Source organism: Rhinichthys klamathensis, unplaced genomic scaffold (assembly GCF_029890125.1).
Source record: "Rhinichthys klamathensis goyatoka isolate OS25496 unplaced genomic scaffold, OSU_Roscu_1.1 h1tg000263l_1, whole genome shotgun sequence".
NCBI lineage: Eukaryota > Metazoa > Chordata > Actinopteri > Cypriniformes > Leuciscidae > Rhinichthys > Rhinichthys klamathensis.
Genome location: NW_026606784.1, coordinates 446,702 through 467,098, shown reverse-complemented (window position 1 = coordinate 467,098; position 20,397 = coordinate 446,702). Strand labels below are relative to the sequence as shown.

The window sequence follows — 20,397 nt, the reverse complement described above, 5'->3', positions numbered from 1 at the left end:
AATCCAGGATTCGGATTCGGATTCTGCCGAATATTGGGCTTTTTAACGGGGTTCGGTTTCTGCCGAACCTCAGAATTTTTTTTTTCCACCGAACCGAACCCTAGGCTTGCACTACGCGCGCTATGTCGAAGTCACCGATCAGTGAATGACATCAAAGTACCGCGTGAACGAATAGAGAGCAGGCGGCTCCTTATGCTTTTGAATTGCTCTCGCGGTACTTTGATGTCATAAACTGATCTGTCTGTGCAGCGCCGGTTCGAGTCGAACAAGCCTGTAGTGTAACGCGTTGAGTCAGGAAGAAAAATAGGGATAGCTCACAGCTAAAGTTATTGCAGAGGCCAGACAGACTCACGGAGACGATTGGCATCTCACAACTAGCACTTTATTCCACAATCGAACTTGTGTAACTGTCTGTCACGTTCTACCGTCCACAGCGTTACTTAACAAAATAAGATAAAAATGAGCATCAAACAGAAAAAAACCCGCATACATGGGCATGTGTTCGAGGCGCACGGCACATACAATACGGACTGCAGACAGTTCAACAGGGAGCGCGCAGCTCTTAAAGGGGCCACACCTTATTTCCACTCGTTACAGTAGGTGGACCGTTCGAATGCATTAGGCTGTGAGAAAGTGAAAATAGAACTCGTGAGCAGAAAAAGTGTTGTTTGGCAGTTCTTTCAGTCAAAAGAAGGCAATTAAAGTGGAGCTACATGTTTAATTTGCAATGCTGATTTGTCTCATGGTGGCAAGGAGTCAAGGACTCTAAACAATAGGCTACACAATATCGCCGCTGTTCAAATGCATAATGTTGCTTATTCTTTTTTTTTCTTTTTTTTCTTTTTTTTTTACAGTTATAAAAGTAAAGTAGTGTTTATTAATTACAGTAATAAAATAAAATGAAAAATCCACTTTGTTTACTTCATTAATGTGTTTACTGTGTTGATGGACTGAGGATGAGAGTAGGATTCGGTATTCGGTTTCGGATTCGGCAGAATCTTAACCAGTGGATTCGGTATTCGGCCGAACCCCACAAATCTGGATTCGGTGCATCCCTAATGAGAACTGAACTGAGCTGGGTTGGCTTTCCCAAAAGCATCGTAAGCTTAAGTTGATCGTAGAACAATTGCCACCAATGGTCTCTACGATCAACTTAGGCTTACGATGCTTTTGGGCAACGCAGTCCAGGACGAGTGATGACATCACTGTTTTCTGCAGAACTGCTTTATAGATTAAATAAACCAATTTAATAATTGATGATCTTTACAACCGAAATGAATCAACTACAGCGGAACAATGACGCTATTTTCTTTTAGAGCTGCTGTACAGCAGAAATGAACTATGTTTGCTTCATTGAATCATTTTCCTGTTATCACTGTAAAGTTGCTTTAAACAATCTGTATAAAGCTCTATATAAATAAAGGTGCCTTGGCTTGACTTGACAACAAAGATTTTGAGTTTGTATGCTCAAGTAGTTTCCTGATCCTGTTGTCCAATGTTCTCCCAATAGTTTCCCCCAATAACTTTTGCTAAGTAATAAACGTGACCAAAATAAATAAAAGGGGGAAAACATAATGAATTAAAATAAAAGTGACACTAACTTTGTGGAATTGTGAAGTTGAAACAGTATGTTAATATCACCCAAAATCTAAAAACTAACCCTGTAAGATTGAAGAGTAAATTTGGAGATTTTGTTCCTTTCATATGAAATGAAGAAAAGTAAATGTCTGCCCACTCTGAGTGTATTGGGGATTGAGTCAGGCTTTAGAAGAAGGTACACAATGTCAGGTAAAGGGTCAGAACCTCACGAAAACAAATACAAAGCACTTGCCCTCACTGTCGAGGGACATTCAAAAGCTGCTCTAATCCCTTTGGCTAGAGTTGCTGACACTGGCTAACCCTTTAGAATGGGCCCTCTGTCATAGTGTGGGAAGCTTGCGGCATCTTACCCAACCAGTCCATGTGCGGGAACACCACTGGCCTAAGCTGTTTTGGCATACCTGCCCTCACTGTTTTTAAGAAGACAATCAGACTCTACCACTAACCCACATCGGTGAGAGGAACCAGGTCAGTGGATGCATTTATTTTGTATATATAGTATTGTTTTCAGGTGTCAGTTCAGAACATAGTGTTTAAAAAATGTAATAGTCTTTTACATACCATAATAATAATTACACTCTGAAAAAAACGACTACAGCAAATGTTTCATTAAATACATTTTTCCATTGGTAAATTGGTCACTTACTAATTTTTTAGTTTTTTTTTATATCAAAATCTGCTTTTTTAAATGAAATTTGAAGTCAATTCATTTCACATGAAGTATATTTTAACACCTGTAGTGAATCCTTGGGAATTCAAAAAGAAAGAAAGATGATTGAAGGTGATCGAGAACTTTCAGCTATGATTCAGGAGCTCTGGGACAATGACATCAATCGTCTGAGACCTGGGATAGACTATCGCATATCTCTACGGGTAATTCTGAAATCTTTTCTGTGTGAAGTTTACAAGTTCTCTAGAAATAGAAATTATAATAATAATAATAATATAAATAATAATTCTGAATAATATTTGACATCTGCTTTCTGTTGCAGCCTTTACAATTTACACTAAAAAGTGGCATGCATTTTCTATTTTATGTTTGTTGACATAAGGTCATAAGGTCAGAGAGCTCCTATTTAACACATACAAACTGAGACAAGCATTGTTCTTTAGTGCTGTGTTTAGAAAACCATTCACTGTGACACTTTTGGACATGGCTGCACAACATTAATTTGGATGCTTATTAGGATTGATATATAGTAATTATATGATTTAATCACATCTAATTGATTGCATTAATAATTCTGAAATTCTGAATTTTATTCTGAAATTTACACACTAACCAGCAATTGAAACATTCCTGTCTTCAGATATAATAATAATCTGGTTAATAATAATTTAGGTTTACCCAGTAATAAATTCCCTGTCTAAAGTTATGCCAGCCATGCATGAAAAAAAAAGTGCAAATGCTTTTGGAAGTTCCTCAAACTTTGCTTTATCTCACAGGGCAAAGCGGGTGATCTGGCAAGTATTGACGATTGCAATGATGGAGCAGGGTTGCCTTTGTTCACTTTTGTTGACGAAAACATTTTCAAAAAGGAGACTTTCTTGGGTAGGAAATCAGCTAATATGTATGATTTTGTTCATTTTAAAGTGTGATGGAAATATTCTATGTAATGGCCTCTTGGTTTCTACAGGGAATGTGCAGACTAAGGATGCTCAGATCAAAGACCATGTATATCTATATGCATCACATGATCAAAGAATCTAGACCTACCTAGAAAGTGCTTAACATAGTAGAACTCACTGTCATGATTAGCCTCATTAAAATAGATCATTAAATATCAATCACCAGGTCAGTATAAGCAATCTTTCACATGTCGAATCTGTTTTGTTCTCTGTGACCCAGTTTTCCTATGTTCTGATTAGTTCATTTGGTTCCACCTGTGTTCTGTTAATTACCTCATCGGCTTCTTTGTTTGGTTCCTGCTTGTAAGTCCTCAGACAGTTCACCCTCAACGTTTGTCGGTTCTCGCTTATGTTAGCGTGTGTATTATTCCTGTTTTCACGATAATTATAATTAGGCCTACAGTAATGGGTAACACTTTGCTTGAAGGGGTGTGCATAAGACTGACATGACACTTTCATAATCATGACATGACACATATCCAATAAATATCCAACAAATATCCATAAACCACTACATCATAACCTGTCAGTGTCTTTGTCATGACAACTTGACATTACTAAAACAACACAACCTGTCATAAATATGTCATAAACATGACATAGCAGATTCATTATCAAACTTGAGAAACCACTTAGCTTTAAGGGTTAACATTACGTTAAACTGTCATGTGGTTGGTTTTGACATTGGCTGTCATGAGGCCATTATAACTGTGTCATGAATATTTTTCTTGACCTCAACTACAGTGGTACAAATTGAATTTGTCATTAAAATGTTATAATGGCCTCATGACAGCCAATGCCAAAACCAGATTATGATGTATTGGTTTATGTCAAGTTGTTTAGGGCAGGGGTTCTCAAACATTTTGGAGCCAGGGACCCCTTACAGGGGAAAAACATTTCCAAGGACCCCCTCATATTTATAACAGTGACTGAGCCTAAAGTTAATGTGGGAGTGGTTAATGAAATATTTTGACACAAATAGTCTCCACCCAGGGTCATATGCAGGAATTTCTAAATAGCCTACTGAGGTCCCAAAAGTGAACTTGCTAGGGGGGTTGGGGGGCATGCCCCCCCGAGGAATTTTAGATTTTCTTGATCTACACGTGCATTTTAAGGTGTTTTTAAGGCCAAAAATTGTACTTTTTTCTTGATATACCCAGAAAGAATGGAAGTGCAATGTGACAACATGTCCCATAGGTGGGGCACATTGTAACATGACCATATGACAGATTAAAATGTTATCTGATCTAATCAAACAAATATACAAGACAAACAAAAATATTTTCTCAATAAAATACAATTATTAACTTTTTCATATAAAATAATGGCATTTTAAAACAATTAAAAATAAACTAATTTTTGAGTTTGACAACGAACACACAGCTATACAACATAGTTCAAAACATATTCATTGTAACGCAGTGTGACAACATGACCCACTTGCACAACTGGGATTTACGTTGTGCCCCGCTATCCCCTATATTTCCTTTCCCGGTTGATACTTTGCAAACTGATTGTTTCTGTCGTTTGTTTAAAACTTCTATCTAAAACAGCTGTTTAGTTTAGCGATTTACATCTCATCTCGCACTTTATGACCGAATAACTGAAGCGTCATGCGGAAATTCGCGCTCGGCTTGCAGCTTCTGTGAACATAAACCCGCCTACTTTGATTTAATCTCCGACTCAAACATTGACATTGACGAGCGCTGTTAGTCTGCTGAAACCGCTCAGATGAGAAGGTCAGTTATCATCGCAATGTTTAATATCCTTGCAGCACCAAATTAGAGTTAATATTAGGCAATTATTTCACAACTTTCATTATAGGCTACACATAGAAAAATTACAGAGGCCCGGACCTCAGGGACCTCAATTGTGGGTATACGACCCTGTCCCTATGCACAAATTTATAATTTACTGTATTCTCCAGAAAATAAGTTGGACCTGAGTGTGTAATACTTTGTTGCGTTCTTGAGGCGTAGTAGGCCTACTTCCCCTCACTCCACAGCAAATCCTTAAATTAATGGTATTCAGAACAAAACAAGAATGAAAAATAATACTATTAATAGATAATAATACAAATAATAATAGTATACAGACAACATTTATTTAAAACATCAAGTCTAAACGAATTAAGTTGAATCGAAACTGAAACTGCAGACGTTGGGCTCGTGCATCTCTCATTCGGTCCAAAGTTTCCATATTTGCGATGTAGCCTAACATTTGGAAGCTTAACTATTTATGTAAAGAAAGCTTCATGCTTCAGTCCCAATATAGGCCTACACGTATCAGCATCTTCACATTTGGAGAAATGAGATTGGAACAACAGCAAGTCGACAGTATATGATTGACCGTCTCTGCCTTCATAGTGTACAACAGACAAATTAAATTAAGCAGAACTTTTTATAAGTTCGGTGAGTATTTTATTTTGATAATGAACAGGTTTTGATGTCAAATTAGCAGTGCTAGAACTGACATATTAATACACATGCACATGAGACGCCGGCGCGAACACTTGGATTTTTCCTCAGCAGTGGTGTGGTCATACAGATAAGAGTACATCATTCAAAACGGCAAAGTGTCTATTTTTTATTTGTGTATACATTAAAAATGACTACAAAATGTCATGCCTTTTAAAAATAAAGAACACAACAGGATGCGCGTTCTGCCGTCTCTGTCTCCTTTCTGGCGCACGTGCCCAAAAATCGACCAAAATACAGCGAATACTTGACGCACAGACATAAGAAATATAGATAGAATATCTATCTATATAAACCTTTAAGAGCCTACTTTTTTATTATTTGACATTAAATGCATTATATAAGTCACTTTGGAATAAATAGCAAGTTTTCAGATGCTAAAGAAAAGATGACTTATAGTCGGGAAAAACGGTAGGCTGTTATAAATTATTTCGCGGACCCCCTGGCTATAGTTCACGGACCACCAGGGGTCCGCGGACCCCACTTTGAGAACCACTGGTTTAGGGTACCCTTAAACGTCGGTTAGATGACGTTATCGGATCCTAACTCTACCCCAGACCTAAACCTACCCCTAAACCTACCCCGTCACCTAACTGACGTTAAAGGTAAAGCGTCAGTTGTATGACGTCCCAGGATCGTCATAAACCGACGTTTAAGGGTACCCTAAAAAGGCGGATATTGACGTATGGTCAAAAGACGTCCCAAGACGTCAGTTATATGACTTCTTGGGATGAGACTGTGTTACTCAAACAATGTCATATTTGCAAAAACAAAATGTCATAATTGAGCGAATGACACTTAATGACAGTTGTCATAAACATGCATGAACCCTCCTTCATATTCATGACATGTGTCATGTCAGGATTATGAAGGTGTCATGCCAGTCTTATGCACACCCCTTCAAGCAAAGTGTTACCAAGTAATTTTTCCTAACGTTTATCTTTGTCTTTGTGAGTGTGGTTACACGTACTGTGACACAATCACAGTGAGGAAGACTTGAGAACAAGGCTTACTGTCTGTAAGGTGTTATTGTCTGTCGTTTAACATTTCTATCATGAAACAGTTGACCTGTATTAAATGTTTAGCTATTTACATCTTACCTCATTCTCTTTCAACGTTAAACTGACGCTTCACTCTGGAATTCACGCTCTGCTTCTGTGAACAGTAAGTTTCACCTTTGATTTGATTGGCCATCTTGATCATTTTGACATTGACAAGTGTGCTGTTAGATCGCTGAGGCAGACCAGGCTAAAAATTTAACTTTTACAATTTGCCAATTTCTAATCTATGTCTATGGTGGTTACGACCCTGCTTGAGTAACATTGATTTTTACTCAACTGCAAGATATAAATGCACATGTATCTTTCTGTTCAGGGAGTGTCTCTTGGTTGTGAGCTCCCAGCCGTGAATAAACTCTTATTCCTGCAAAGAGCAGTGGAAGTCTTGTCTGGTATGTGCTGTGCAGCTGAAGAGTAGAAGTACTGGAGATTCTACGCTCTGATGTCCACAACAGGGGCAGTGATGGTGTTGGAAGACTATAGACACGCTCTCTCTGTGAGGCTGTAATACTCAGAGTTAGTATTAATGATCCTGTGTTGGACCAGCATGCACCTAAGAAGGGCAGTGATATAGTGTATAGATCAGGATTCCTCAAATCCGGTCCTAAAGGGCCACTGCCCCGCAGAGTTTAGCTCAAACCCTGATCAAACTCCCCTACCTGTGATTTCCTAGTGATCCTGAAGTCCTTGATTAGCTTGCTCAGGTGTGTTTGATCAGGGTTGCAGCTAAACTCTGCAGGGCATTGGCCCTCCAGGGCAAGATTTAAGGGAACCCCAGGTTTAGATGCTAAAGACCTGGTGCTCATGTGTGGTTTGAGGTAGTGATATTAGCTTCTTGAGGGGATGTCATCACAATACTTTAAGAGGGGAATTACCTTGAAGTATTGGATTATGTTGTATTATTCGGGACAGGAACTTCCCCGAGGTACAGTAGTATTGTTATTATATGGTATTGACAACCTGAGGTTGTCTGAATTGTCCGTGGTGGAGAAGTCAGGTTAGTTTCGTATTAAGTATGATGAATTCGTATTGAGAATTTCAGCATCAAAAGATACACTGTGGAAGACTTTACCTTTAAACTTTGAGAAAACAAAACCCCTACAAATAAATTCTGGGTTTAAAATTGTGTTCTTGCTCCAACCACACATATGCCACAATTCTAGGTGATAAAACAAACTCATCCTATTAATTTTTAAATGAGATCTTGAGACAGTGACGTCTGGTGAATAAGAATAAGAACAGTTCTGTTCATAATTTTTATGGACAAAATTTCTAGGCGCAGCCAGGGGCTGGAGGGTGTCCGGTTTGGGGACCACACAATTTCGTCTCTGCTCTTTGGCGAAGCTCTCGATTTACCGGTCGATCTACGTTCCTACTCTCACCTATGGTCATGAGCTTTGGCCCATGACCGAAAGGACAAGATCCCGGAAACAGGCAGCCGAAATGAGCTTTCTCCGCGGGATGGCTGGCCTTAGAGATAGGGTGAGAAGCTCGGTCACTCGGGAGGAGCTCAGTGTAGAGCCGCTGCTCCTCCACATCGAGAGGGGTCAGCTGAGGTGGCTCGGGCATCTGTTCCGGATGCCTCCTGGACGCCTTCCCGGGAATTTAATTTGTATTCACAAACGTATAGGACAAGCTAGATTATGCATTTATTTATTTATGACGAGAAAGTTGAACAGAGACTGTGCGTCAATTTTCAGGTTACATCATGAATGTTTGTCCAATAAATGGCAATAAGCTTTGTGCTTTGTTACTTTTGATATGAAACAAAGTCTCAGCTTTCAAATTCTATCTATTTTATCACAAAATTCAAACAATAAATACCGTTTTGGCGCTCTTTAATGTGCCGCGAGAGATCAGCGCATGAGTTCCAGCGGAGCGCGAGTGAACGCGATCAATTCCTTCCTCTTTACTATGTTACAGAATGAAATAAACATGAATGAACATCAAAAAATATGTTGAAAGATACAGTCCAATTTACCGAAATCCGTATCATGTCTCATGTAATCGCTCAATCAGTGTTTCAATTGCAGAAAGACGTCAATAAAACAGCTTGTAAACAATGTCACGTAACTCAGAAAAGCCATTCGTTGACCATTAACTTGATAGTCAGCAAGAGCACATTCACCACCAAGTGGACAAGGGGGAGAATTACAGTTACAAGTTACAATACATCACACTCAGTGTAATCTGTCAAAATGACGGACAGCTTTCAGATTTTTCTGTTACTGCTAAATGCTAAAAGAATTCTGTCAATGATGGAAAATTTTCTGTTAGTGTGCATACGATGGACACTTTATCCCATGAGGCCATGGGAGAGGATTTATGAATGATAGTGAAGTGACGCACGCTGTTAGGTCACATGATAATGACTGGTCGTGAAGTAATTATATATTCAAAATAAGTATCTATTGGGAGAGTATATGATTTCAGAAGCAGCCAAAGAAAGCTACAGATCGGTGAGTTTGATCATAGTTGGAGCTAAACTCAGCAGGAAAGTGGATCTTGAGGACCAGTTGCCCGAGATGGTTCTCAATGCAGAACATGAAATCCACGGGGAGGAGTCGGATCCAGATCCAACTCCTCCCACCTTACATATACCAAACCTACCCATCTCCGCCCCCTGATCCCTAAACCCACCCCTAATCCCTAAACCCACCCCTAATCCTACCCATCTCCACCCCTTGGATCTTGATCCGACTCCTCCCCGTGGATCTCATGTACTGCATTGAGGTGCTACTGAGTTGCCCAGCCATAATACAGATACTGGTTTATGGCTTAACTAAGATTTCCCTCTAGCAGCGAACCATTAAAATTGTGAAATGTTTCAGAATATATAGCAATTACAGGCAAACATGGGTAGGCCTGTATCTCAAACCATTAGATTTATCCACACAGATGTAAAACATAAATTAAAATAAAAACCTCTCTCCGTACGGGACTTAAAGGGACACTGTGTAGGAATTCCTCCCATCTAGCAGTGAAAATGTATTTTGCATTCAAACGAATTGTGCTCTCAAGCGCCTCGCTTTTTCAAATGCGCGTTGCATCTACGGTAGCCATTATGTACCAAAAAGCTATGACAGGATGTCTTCTAATAGCACTTCGTCGAGTGTTCCTTCGGGTGAACAGGTTTGTTATTTCACACAAAAAGCAACTTGACACCACGAACAAACGAATGTTACAGTATGAATTACAGACTGTGAAAAACATGAACTATTGTAATAAGTAGTTATGCCTTCTTTATTCATTATATTTTCTGAAGTACGTGCATTGTTAGATATCATCATCAACTTTTAACTATAAACGTTCATCTGTCTATAAAATAAAGTACACAACCAAACAATGAAATAAAGCTTGTAGTTAAGATTGTGACATTGTCCACTTACCTGTCGAGAAGAAAGCAGGACTTCAGCGTCTCTTTTAAAATCTTTCTCCTGCATTAACTCTATCCACCTGGAAAAAGCTATCCCGACATTAACTTGTGTTTTTTGTAATCTCCGGTCACGTTTCCTTTTACGATCTATTTTGGACTTTTCTGGCGACGAGGATTTGCAATGCAGCCTTTTAAACTTGCCGGGGCAGTGACAAGCGCCTCTCACTGCTCTCCTCTTCCGTTTCTGCTGCTTTACGTCACGCTGCCTCTGAACGAAAACGCGTTGTGGAAAGCGTTGGCCTAGTACTTTTTGTCCCTCTCTGCTGTTATAGTTTTTCAAGATGGCGGAACTACATGGAAGCCTCCGTGGACCTACTCGTCCCGTGTATATAAAGATAACAAATTCTTCGTTTATGAGGATAAGTCAGATAATTGGCAGAGGTATTTGTACACCATTGAGGACATATTTATGAATAAAAATTTAGATTTTAAATAATAAAATACATAAAAAAGTACACAATGTCCCTTTAAAGGTGCTCTATGTAACTTTTAGCGGCCTCTAGTGGTGATGTTTCGGATTGCAACCAAATTTTACAAGAGCGCTCGTGCTCGAACTCATAGACAATACCGTCTATTACGCAAATATCTCGGCGAATACTAGACGGATTCGGCGAGCACCAAGCTCGTTGGGACCATCTAGTCGAGCTGAAAAGAACCATATAAGTTCCATAGTTTTTGGTGGTGTTTTCGCCGAGATATTAGCAGAAAACCATCGGGCGCGCTGCTAAAATTGCGGACGCCGGTGACGTCACGATCTCAGAAGAAAATCGCTCGTATCTGGAACGCAAAGACCCAGAGAGCTCAAATTCGGGGGAGGAGGTCCCAGGGGAACCCTTGCCCGAACGCTAGAGTGGCGGGCCTCGGGGATGCCCCTTACCGGATCGCAGTTCGCTGGGACCTCCGATTTCGAACGGCTATAACTCGGGGAGCCGGGCGAGTTGGACCTCGGCGGTGGGCTCGTTCGAAAGGCCCCGTCCAGCACTACGAACGATTAGAGTCTTGGGAATATTGATCAAAGATTGACTGAGATATAAGCCGAAAAACGTGCGCCTTTAACCGGACGTAACTCTCTGACCGTCTACAATAGACTGTATATAAGGAGAGAGGCTCGGGAGCGCGCATGCACGTCACATCCGTTGGATTTCGCGGTAAATCCGACCCGGAGACTTCACATAGAAATAGGAATACTGGCCTTCAGAGGTAATAGCAAAACTCGACAAGTGGATCATTTTAATGTGTGATTACAACCCCTCCACACACAGGCAATAAAAAAAGGATTCATTTTAGTAGAAAAGTTACATAGAGCACCTTTAAGCCGGATGTAAATAGTGACCCCAGAATTCCATAGTGTACCTTCAAGAATCAGTAACAAAAGAAATGTAGGAAGACTCTATCATCATGTTTGATGGTTATTTTTTAATGTAAAAAGTACAACAAACTTGACAAACAAAAAAAGCAAATTATTGAATTAAAAATACATACTGTATATGCAGTGATCAATGGAATAATGACATTCTACTTGTCATGACATGATTGGAAATTAATATTGATCTAAACAAGTATTGGTACTAATTAAGAGATGAAATATTTTGTCTTCATAATGATATTTGTGTCATTTTAGCTTTCATCTCACTTCTGGACAACTATGAAAGTGCTACTGGTGAGCCAGAGATTGTCACACCAGAGGAAGAACTGGAAAATCACAAGTTCCTGGATTCAATCATAAAGACTCCCACTATGAAGGTAACAAATGGGTCACGGAAGTTATTCATTACTTGCGATGATAAATAATTCAGCTGTATTCTGTTTTTCAAAATAACAGTTTGAGATGTTTGTTTTATTTCTTGTGAAGTACCACGCACAGAGGTAAAACTAAAAAGAGAAATGAGTTTATTATACCTTACAATTTCCGTAAGATAGTGTACTGAATATTCATTTGCAACAATTGTGTATTTGCTAACATTAGATTGCCCACAAATATCTAGTGGAGAAGCATCTCTCTCCAGAGAACACCACAGACTTCAAGAAGCAGCTATATCACATTTGGTTTGAGCTGTATGCCAGGAGAGGATCCAGTAAGTAAGTATAGAGGATTCAAAAGAGTTTGCAGGAGATTATCTGGGGCCAGATACACAAAAATCTTTGTCTTAAAGGGATACTCCACCCGAAAATATAAATTCTCACATCATTTACGAACTATTTACTTTATAGTTAATACTAAATTAAGATTTTTAGAAAAATAATCCATCTCTTTGATGGATTATTTAAATAATCCATCTCTTTGATTTGATGGATTTGGTGAATGGGTGCCCAAAAGTTGATGCTTCAAAAACCATGCAAAAAGAACACGACAATATGACCCCAAGGGATGGTATAATGCAAGTGAATGGGTGCCCAAAAGTTGATGCTTCAAAAACCATGCAAAAAGAACACGACAATATGACCCCAGTGGATGATAGGTGTGTGTGAGAGAAAAATAGTGATAGCATACAGTGATACCATCACTTCTGGCCAGCTGTCATACATGAGAGCATCGTGAAGCGTTACGTGGTGCGTGACATAAGCACACTGTGAAGCTCGTGCAAGAAATAGTGCAGAAGAACAGAGGACCGTCATTTCTCGTATGAGCTTCACAATGAGCTTGCATCACCCTTCACAACATGCTGATATTTATGTCAACCTTGAACACTTGAATGTGCCTATAACAGCTGACTGGAAGTGATGGTTTAAGGTGAAAAATTAGAAATATTAGTATTTTTCTCCACTGGGGTTGTATTCGTTGCCGTCATGTGCATTTTCATTTTCATTTTTGGGGGGAGTATCCCTTTAAGAACAAGTAAAAAAAAAATTCTCACGCCATTATGATTTATGTCATAACTCAATCTTCAGGTGAAACGAAAGATTTCCCTCTAGTGACTTATTCTGAACTTCTCCAATCATTTAGTCTCCATTAACCCTGCAAAAATGTCTTTCAATCGACTGCAAGCTTGCATTCAGAAATGCCTCCATCCAATCAACAACCGATGGATAGAATTTTTTTCTTCTTTAATAATCCGTTTCACTCGGGTGTAGGTCACAGCGTGGAGGAAAATATAGTTAGCTATTTCTGATACATCAAAACTTTAAGACCACTTTTATTCTTAAGAATGTGTGATGAATTCAGTCCCTGTTCACACAGACAGGTAACTTGATATTCATTTATGTAACATAAAGTCATTTTTAAAAGTTAGGTTTTGATTGTTTCTCTCTCCACACAAGACCGGACTCTTCTGGTTTTGAACATGTCTTTGTAGGAGAGACAAGAGGAGGCCATACCGTCATTGGTTTCCACAACTGGATTCAGTTGTACTTACAGGAGAAACTAGGACACATCGACTACAAAGGATATAGTGTGAATGGCAAATCGCCACAGGTATGCTTGTAATATCGCTGGAATGTTTAGATTCATTTAGTTTGTTCTTAGAAATAACAGTTACATTATAAAATGTATTAAATGTTTTCATGTTTTAATAAATGAATAGAGATATTTCTGTTGTAATAACTTAGTTTAGTAAGCAAAACCCAAAAAAAAAAAAAAAAAAAATCTTCTGCTTGACAGGTAAAAATATATGATGGTTATTAAAAGTGGCTGGGTTGTAGAATGAGGGGCTTTTAGTCCCGTAGAACTTGTGTTCGAAAGTACTTGGGTGAACATCAATTACAGCACCTTTAATTATACAAGTTCAAACCACTTTGCATGATATACTAACTAGAAAACTTGTAATCAACCAATTAATCAATTACACTCTCTACCTGTCTGTCTAATCACATTAATCTCTTTTTAATGCATGCTCATCATTTCTTTTTTCTTCTAATTTTCATATTCCCAGCCGGATGAGAACAAACACATGATGGCTCTCCAGTTCAGTTGGAAGAATGGAATTAAACCCAAAGGAAGCATCTTTGTTGGTGTGAGCCCAGAGTTTGAGTTTGCCCTGTACACACTGTGTTTCCTCACGTCCCCAAACGAGCGAGTGAAAGTCTCCTTTAACGCATATGAGGTGGAGATAGTCTGTCACCACTACAACCAGAAGCACATAGGCACTACCTATCCTGTCCTAGTGAAATACTTGAATGTATAACCACACAAAGTCATTCATAGTAAATTAATTCATTGTGGCAGGAAATAAGTATCGATTTTATGTTTTAATCTCAAAAACAATAAAACCTCAATGCCATATAGCCTTGTTTGTAGTGTCTGTCTACCATTTTCAGGGCAACATAAATGAATCTTGGCGACATGAATTCTGAAGGGCTTGTTATAATGCGTTTAACCCACCGTTCTAAATCATTGTTCGAACCCTCAGCAGGGCGATGCCAAACATGCAAACTTGTGTTGTTAGAATGTAATGCTTACACTGTAAAAAAAAATCTGTAGAAATTACAGTATTACTGGCAGCTGCTTGCCAGTAACTTACTGTAGTTTTAAATTGATGTTATTTACTGGCAACAGTTTGTTCAAAGTTAAATGAACATTAAAAATTAACAAGTCTTTATCTTTACAGAATAAAACTAAAATAACAGCCTCATGCAAAGCATTCTGGGAACCAAAATCTGAAGGAAAAAAAAACAGAAAAAGGTTGATGAAGATTTCTGGTTCCCAGAATGCTTTGCATTTGATTGTTATTTTATCATTTTATTCTGTAAAGACAAAGACTTGTTAATGTTTAATGTTCATTTAACTTTGAACAAACTGTTGCCAGTAAATATACATCAATTTAAATCTACAGTAAGTTACTGGCAAACAGCTGCATAAATACAGCAATTTTTTTACAGTGTAGCAAAAGGAATCATATAACAAATTGAACAGCACGCGCCTCTTATCACGTGCTTCGTACATTCACGGAAACTCTGCACTTTGTAAAACAGCCAAGGACGATTTACATGGCAACAAAAAAAAATTCCCACTGATGCAAAAGCATGAGAAAAGCTGGTATTTAAATCAATTGACAACACAATTATACAAACAAGAATGTGGGTTTAGGAATGTACAGTGTGAATCGTCAGATTATGAATGTCCAGGATTAATTGTTAACCCTGGTAAAGTATGAGTAGTGGGGAGCGTATCCTGTGATGTGTCGTTTGTGAATGAATCAGTGTTTTTAAAAGAATCTTTTAATTGAATTAGGAGTGTAGTGGTACACAGATGTCCCGGTTCGGTCCTCAGTTTTGGAGTCAAGGTTCGATACGAGTTTGGTACAACAGGAAAAAGCAACAAATCCCCAATGCTAGGTTTCTTTTCATTTATTTTGAACAGACAGTAGCGCAAATTACAGTTTGTTCCACCTACAGTAGCGGCATTTAGTCCCCTAGTTGGTACAGTACAGCGTCCTATAGAGTATTAAGCCGTAAACAATGCACTCTTGCATAGGTCATATTGTTTTGTAGGGCTGATAAAAGAAAAACAGATTTCTTGTTGTTGATTTGGACCTCTAAATGATAGATTGACCAATGATGCGCTGTAAAATGCAACGGCTGTTTTCAAACTTATTGGTTTGATTCACACGTGTTCATTTCAAACATATTGGTTTGATTTTTGATTCATTAATATGATGTGAGTAGCCTACGCTGTCATTTTCTTTGCGCGTGAGAGTCCATTAACATGCCGTGACCATGGTGGATGCACAAAGTTCAATGTTACGCTTTTTCAAGAAATCACTAAAAGGTGAGCCAGAAGGAGAAAAAGTGCCATCTACACCTGAGCCCAGGGGCGGACTTAACCATTAGGCAAAGGTCGGCAATTGCCTTGGGCCCCGAGCTACCTAGGGGCCCCCAAAATGCCCCATTAAATTATGCTTAAGTTTTTATTTATTTTTTACTTTTCGCAAATTATATATTTCTAAAAAACATTTGCGAAAAAAGGCATCAAATCATTAGTCGCAGACAGGAGGGGGCCCCCACCTCACTACATTGGACCATTCCAGTATATCACTTTCTGCGTGCGAAAGTGACAAGGCTGTAATGCGCCAAAAAACTGACGGAGAAAAATAAGTTATTGACAGACAGTGTAGGCTACAGAGTGACAGACAGAGAAGCTACCCAAGCGGTGCTGAAAAACCAGGAAGCGGGACGAAAGCAAAACGGTTTTAGCAAAATTGCAGAAGGTAACAAACTTTTTTGTGATGCCCGGTATGTGCTAACGATATGTTGCAAGTCCATTGCCGTGAGGTGACCGAGGTCCGGAACTCTGTCATATTTTACATTCAAAAATAAAATGTCAAGCTCTCTGAATGATTAATTAGCCGTTTAAACCACCTCATATGAGTGTTTGCAATGCGAGAAGCTAGCACAGTGAACGGGGCTTGAGAGCGCGCTGTGAGTGAGGGCGCGGATGCAGCCTCCGTGTTGCCAGATCCACTAATGGAAAGGTGGCAGTAGTCTTCTGGACCTGTTTTTCTGATTTAATGTGACACTTTAGGAAATTATTAAAGTGGAAAGTTGCATGTTAGGGTTAGTGATATATTAATCTTATTTCCAAAACACAAGCTTTGAATTTATTTCGGATTATTATTAATTTGTTTTCGTAGCAATATCTGGCAACATTTTACTGTCGGCATTAATAAAAAAAAGCTTATAGACAAACTGTAATTGCATAAAGCTACCACATTCGGTAAGACAAACGCAATGATCATCGTGATTATCTGTAAGAAATGTATAACACTATCAAAAACTATAGCATTATACAGATCTGTATGAATGAAATTTGCCAAATAACTTACCGGTACTGGCGAGCTGGAAGACGGCTCATGCTGCTCGGCTGATGCACAAAGTTCAATGTTACGCTTTTTCAAGAAATCACTAAAAGGTGAGCCAGAAGGAGAAAAAGTGCCATCTACACCTGAGCCCACTTCACCTTTCCACGACGAGACCGCGAGTGAAGCGGCACCTGAGGCTTCCCATTTCCAGGACACGCATTTCATCACTGGACTGTAGAGAGACTTCTACAACACAAACCGGCACAATGCCAAATGTGTTTGTCTCATTATAACAGCGGAAACCACGCTCATTTCTGGTCATACAGATAAGAGTAAGACGTCATTCCAAACTGTAAATGTCTATTTGTATTTGTGTACACTCACAATAAAAACAAAACATTGTGCTTTTGTAAAATATAGAAAGCGAACAGGATGCCGCTTTCTGCAGTCCCGGTTTCCTTTCCGTGAATTAGTGCGTCACAAAAATTGATCGAAACTAGGCTACTAGCAAGCTCTTGCGTACCATCTGAACTCTTGGGCTGAATCTGAAATCGCCGCCTATACGCTGATTTCACGCAGCCGCCATTTTGAAATGGAAAGCGAGGCTCCGGTGGGAAGAACCCCGGAAGTACAGATGGACAACAATGCCTTGGACTACCAACCTGAAGCTGCTGCCGCGATTTACACGGATGGATGTTAATATCCAATATAGGATAAGTCTATAGTTCGTTCCTGCTTCTTTTTTTACGTTCTGAATTATATATATAAAAAATTATGAATTTCACTGTATATAGTCTAAAGTATGAAAGAAATGTATGTACATTTTTAGAATAACTAATTTCTACATTAAACACAACAATACGCCATCGTATTCACAACTCTCCTATGATTAAAGGCGACACTTCCGGTTTTCTTCCCACCGGAGCGATTTCAAAATGGCGGCTGCGTGAAATCAGCGTATACCCTCAAATAGGGTGATATGAGAGGGGGCAGCCAATTGTAGTGGTGTCCGAAACCATAGTGGACCTTATAGAGTGCACTTATTCAATCCCACATTGCACTGCAATAACAAGTGTACAGCCGGTATACGCTCAACGGCTGTCTTGCTCACTCGTTTTCATTCACTCCTTCAAGTGAACTGTATTAGTGGACTAATGTAGGGAATAGTGATTGAGAGTTTAGGGGGGGATTTCGGATTCAGTCTTGTTTTTGGGGTGGTGCATAGATCGCCTCTTTTTCTTCTGCTCTTTTTCCTGTTGTGGCGGTTAGCAAACAGCGTTGCATTACCATGCGCGCCCCCTTCTGGATTGGAGTGTGGATCGCCTGTGACTGACTGTATTCATCGTCTGACTGTATGCACTGAAACATGACGTCCATACCGTGACGGTTCAGGGTGAATACATGTAGCGTTACACCCCTAAATTGAACGGATCAGTGTTGTTCATTTTCATACAGTACACTGACTCATATTTCTTATTCACTGAAGTCTCTCCCCTTTGAATCTCAATTTCAAGCGTGTGACTTCTTTGGTGGTTTCTCCTACCTGTAAATACCAGCTATTGTTGTAATGTCTGTCTGTGTTCCCCCTGTCTTTGTGCTTTTGGTTCAGTCCTGTTCACAGTGTTCCCGCTCCTCGTTTGTGTTTTTGTATACCATGCCCCCTTGTTATCTTGTTTAGCTTGTTTGGCCTTGTATTTAAGCCCTGTGTTTTAGTCCAGTCCTTGTGAGTTCTTGTGTTGTTACTGTCGATGTTGGATGCCCTCTTCCTCTTCCTTTTCCTCTTCCTGTTCCTCTTCCTCTTCCTGTTCCTCTTCCTGTTCCTGTTCCTCTTCCTGTTCCTCTTCCTGTTCCTATTCCTGTTCCTCTTCCTGTTCCTCTTCCTCTTCTTCTTCCTCTTCCTGTTCTTCTTCCTCTTCCTGTTCCTCTTCCGCTTCCTGTTCTTCTTCCTCTTCCTTTTCCTCTTCCTGTTCCTCTTCCTCTTCCTGTTCCTCTTCCTGTTCCTCTTCCTGTTCCTGTTCCTCTTCCTCTTCCTGTTCCTCTTCCTGTTCCGAGTCTTTGTGAAGTTTTAAGTTTATTGAATAAAGTGTGCTGCATCTGGATCCTGCTTCCTCCTTGCTTCAACCACATCGTGACAGCTATAGCATGAGCCAACCATTTTCAAGTGTGGACTGTACAGGTGCATTTCATTGGGTTGGACATACTGAACGAATATAACCACTATATCAGTCGTCACATTCTCAAAGTTATGATGCTCATCAACTTTTGCAACCTTGCAAATGCTTTGGCAATATGAATTTAAAAACATTGTTTTTTAGGAACTTAAGATTGAAAACTGAACGAGAAAGGGCAAGGCATTCATCTATTCAGTTTGTGAGTCAGTCTTGTTTAACGAGGAGGGAAAGCGGGTGCAATGCAAAGATAGCATGCACAAAACATAATCCTAAATATCTAAATATATAATCCTAAATATATGGAATTAAAATGTGTTTTGCTGTCATTTGTGGTGAAAACCTCTATGGTGCTTGGCGTTCTGTGTAGCAGCGTCATTACCTTGAATAGAATGTGACCCAATTGCACTTGTTCATGAACAAAATAAATGAATCAGACATCTTGTTTGTGAAATGTTGACTGACTGCACAAAAAGGGACATGTCCTTCACTAAAAATGAGTCATTCGTTTTGAACAAGGACAGAATAGATTCATTTAAATTTGTAAATGTGACTGATGATACTGACAATACATTAAAATGACAAAGATGCTACTGAATTTTATAGTGGAAAGAATAGATCCTGTGTTCCCAGAGTCAAGGGCACTTTTCTGAAATCACATCCTTTCATTATAATATTTATCACTGATTATCATGCGTCATGTTTCCATATTCTCCGCAGTGTACTATTGAGAGCCATATGTCCGGACCTAAATCTGGACATTATTGTTTCTTCTCTTCTGTTTCTTCATGTCATTCTAACTAAACCTTAAGTTCGTTGAATGTAATAAAACCATCTAGCAGTTCCTCCTCCAATTGTTTCCTCCCCATCTCTTTCTCCCACATTAGCTGGTACACTTAATCTCATCATCTGAATCCTTTATAACGTATACAATTTAATTCAACATGTCTGCTCTATTTTAGTGTATTCCAAGACCTATATTCATGGACACACTGAATGATATAAGCCTTGTTCAGACTGTCAGTCCAAATTAAATTTTTGCACATATACGATTGAAATTCGATCAGATTTAGTAATGAAATGAGATATTTACAAATCCATTTCGAGTTACATTCGTATGGGGTTTGAAATCCTATTCAATCGCATCTCTGGAAATCCGTTTCTGACTGCTCTGATTGGATATCGCATCGCATGGTTTTTGTGAATTTCTCACACCATGTGAAATGTCTTTTTTTCAAGTCATTTTGTTCATTTCAGCTGAATATAATTGAAATGTTACATGTTAATAGCCAAATT

At 39.2% G+C, this 20,397-nt stretch overlaps 1 protein-coding gene across 1 annotated transcript; it reads left to right on the top strand.

Annotated features, from left to right (window-relative positions):
• The first annotated feature begins 1,937 nt into the window (after positions 1-1,937).
• endou2 (endonuclease, polyU-specific 2) lies at positions 1,938-14,418 on the top strand. Its single transcript, XM_056267843.1, has 7 exons — positions 1,938-2,067; positions 2,340-2,472; positions 3,046-3,151; positions 11,821-11,942; positions 12,166-12,278; positions 13,458-13,611; positions 14,069-14,418. The coding sequence occupies exons 2-7, from the start codon at positions 2,371-2,373 to the stop codon at positions 14,318-14,320; spliced, it is 849 nt and encodes a 282-aa protein (XP_056123818.1). The 5' UTR covers positions 1,938-2,067; positions 2,340-2,370; the 3' UTR covers positions 14,321-14,418.
• Positions 14,419-20,397: the final 5,979 nt, after the last annotated feature.

Bases quoted from the DNA above. Each gene is read 5' to 3' on its own strand.
- endou2 (XM_056267843.1), top strand. From the start codon at position 2,371: ATGATTGAAGGTGATCGAGAACTTTCAGCTATGATTCAGGAGCTCTGG. The intron at 11,943-12,165 runs GTAACAAATGGG...TGCTAACATTAG, and splicing joins TAAAGACTCCCACTATGAAG to ATTGCCCACAAATATCTAGT. The intron at 13,612-14,068 runs GTATGCTTGTAA...TCATATTCCCAG, and splicing joins TGAATGGCAAATCGCCACAG to CCGGATGAGAACAAACACAT.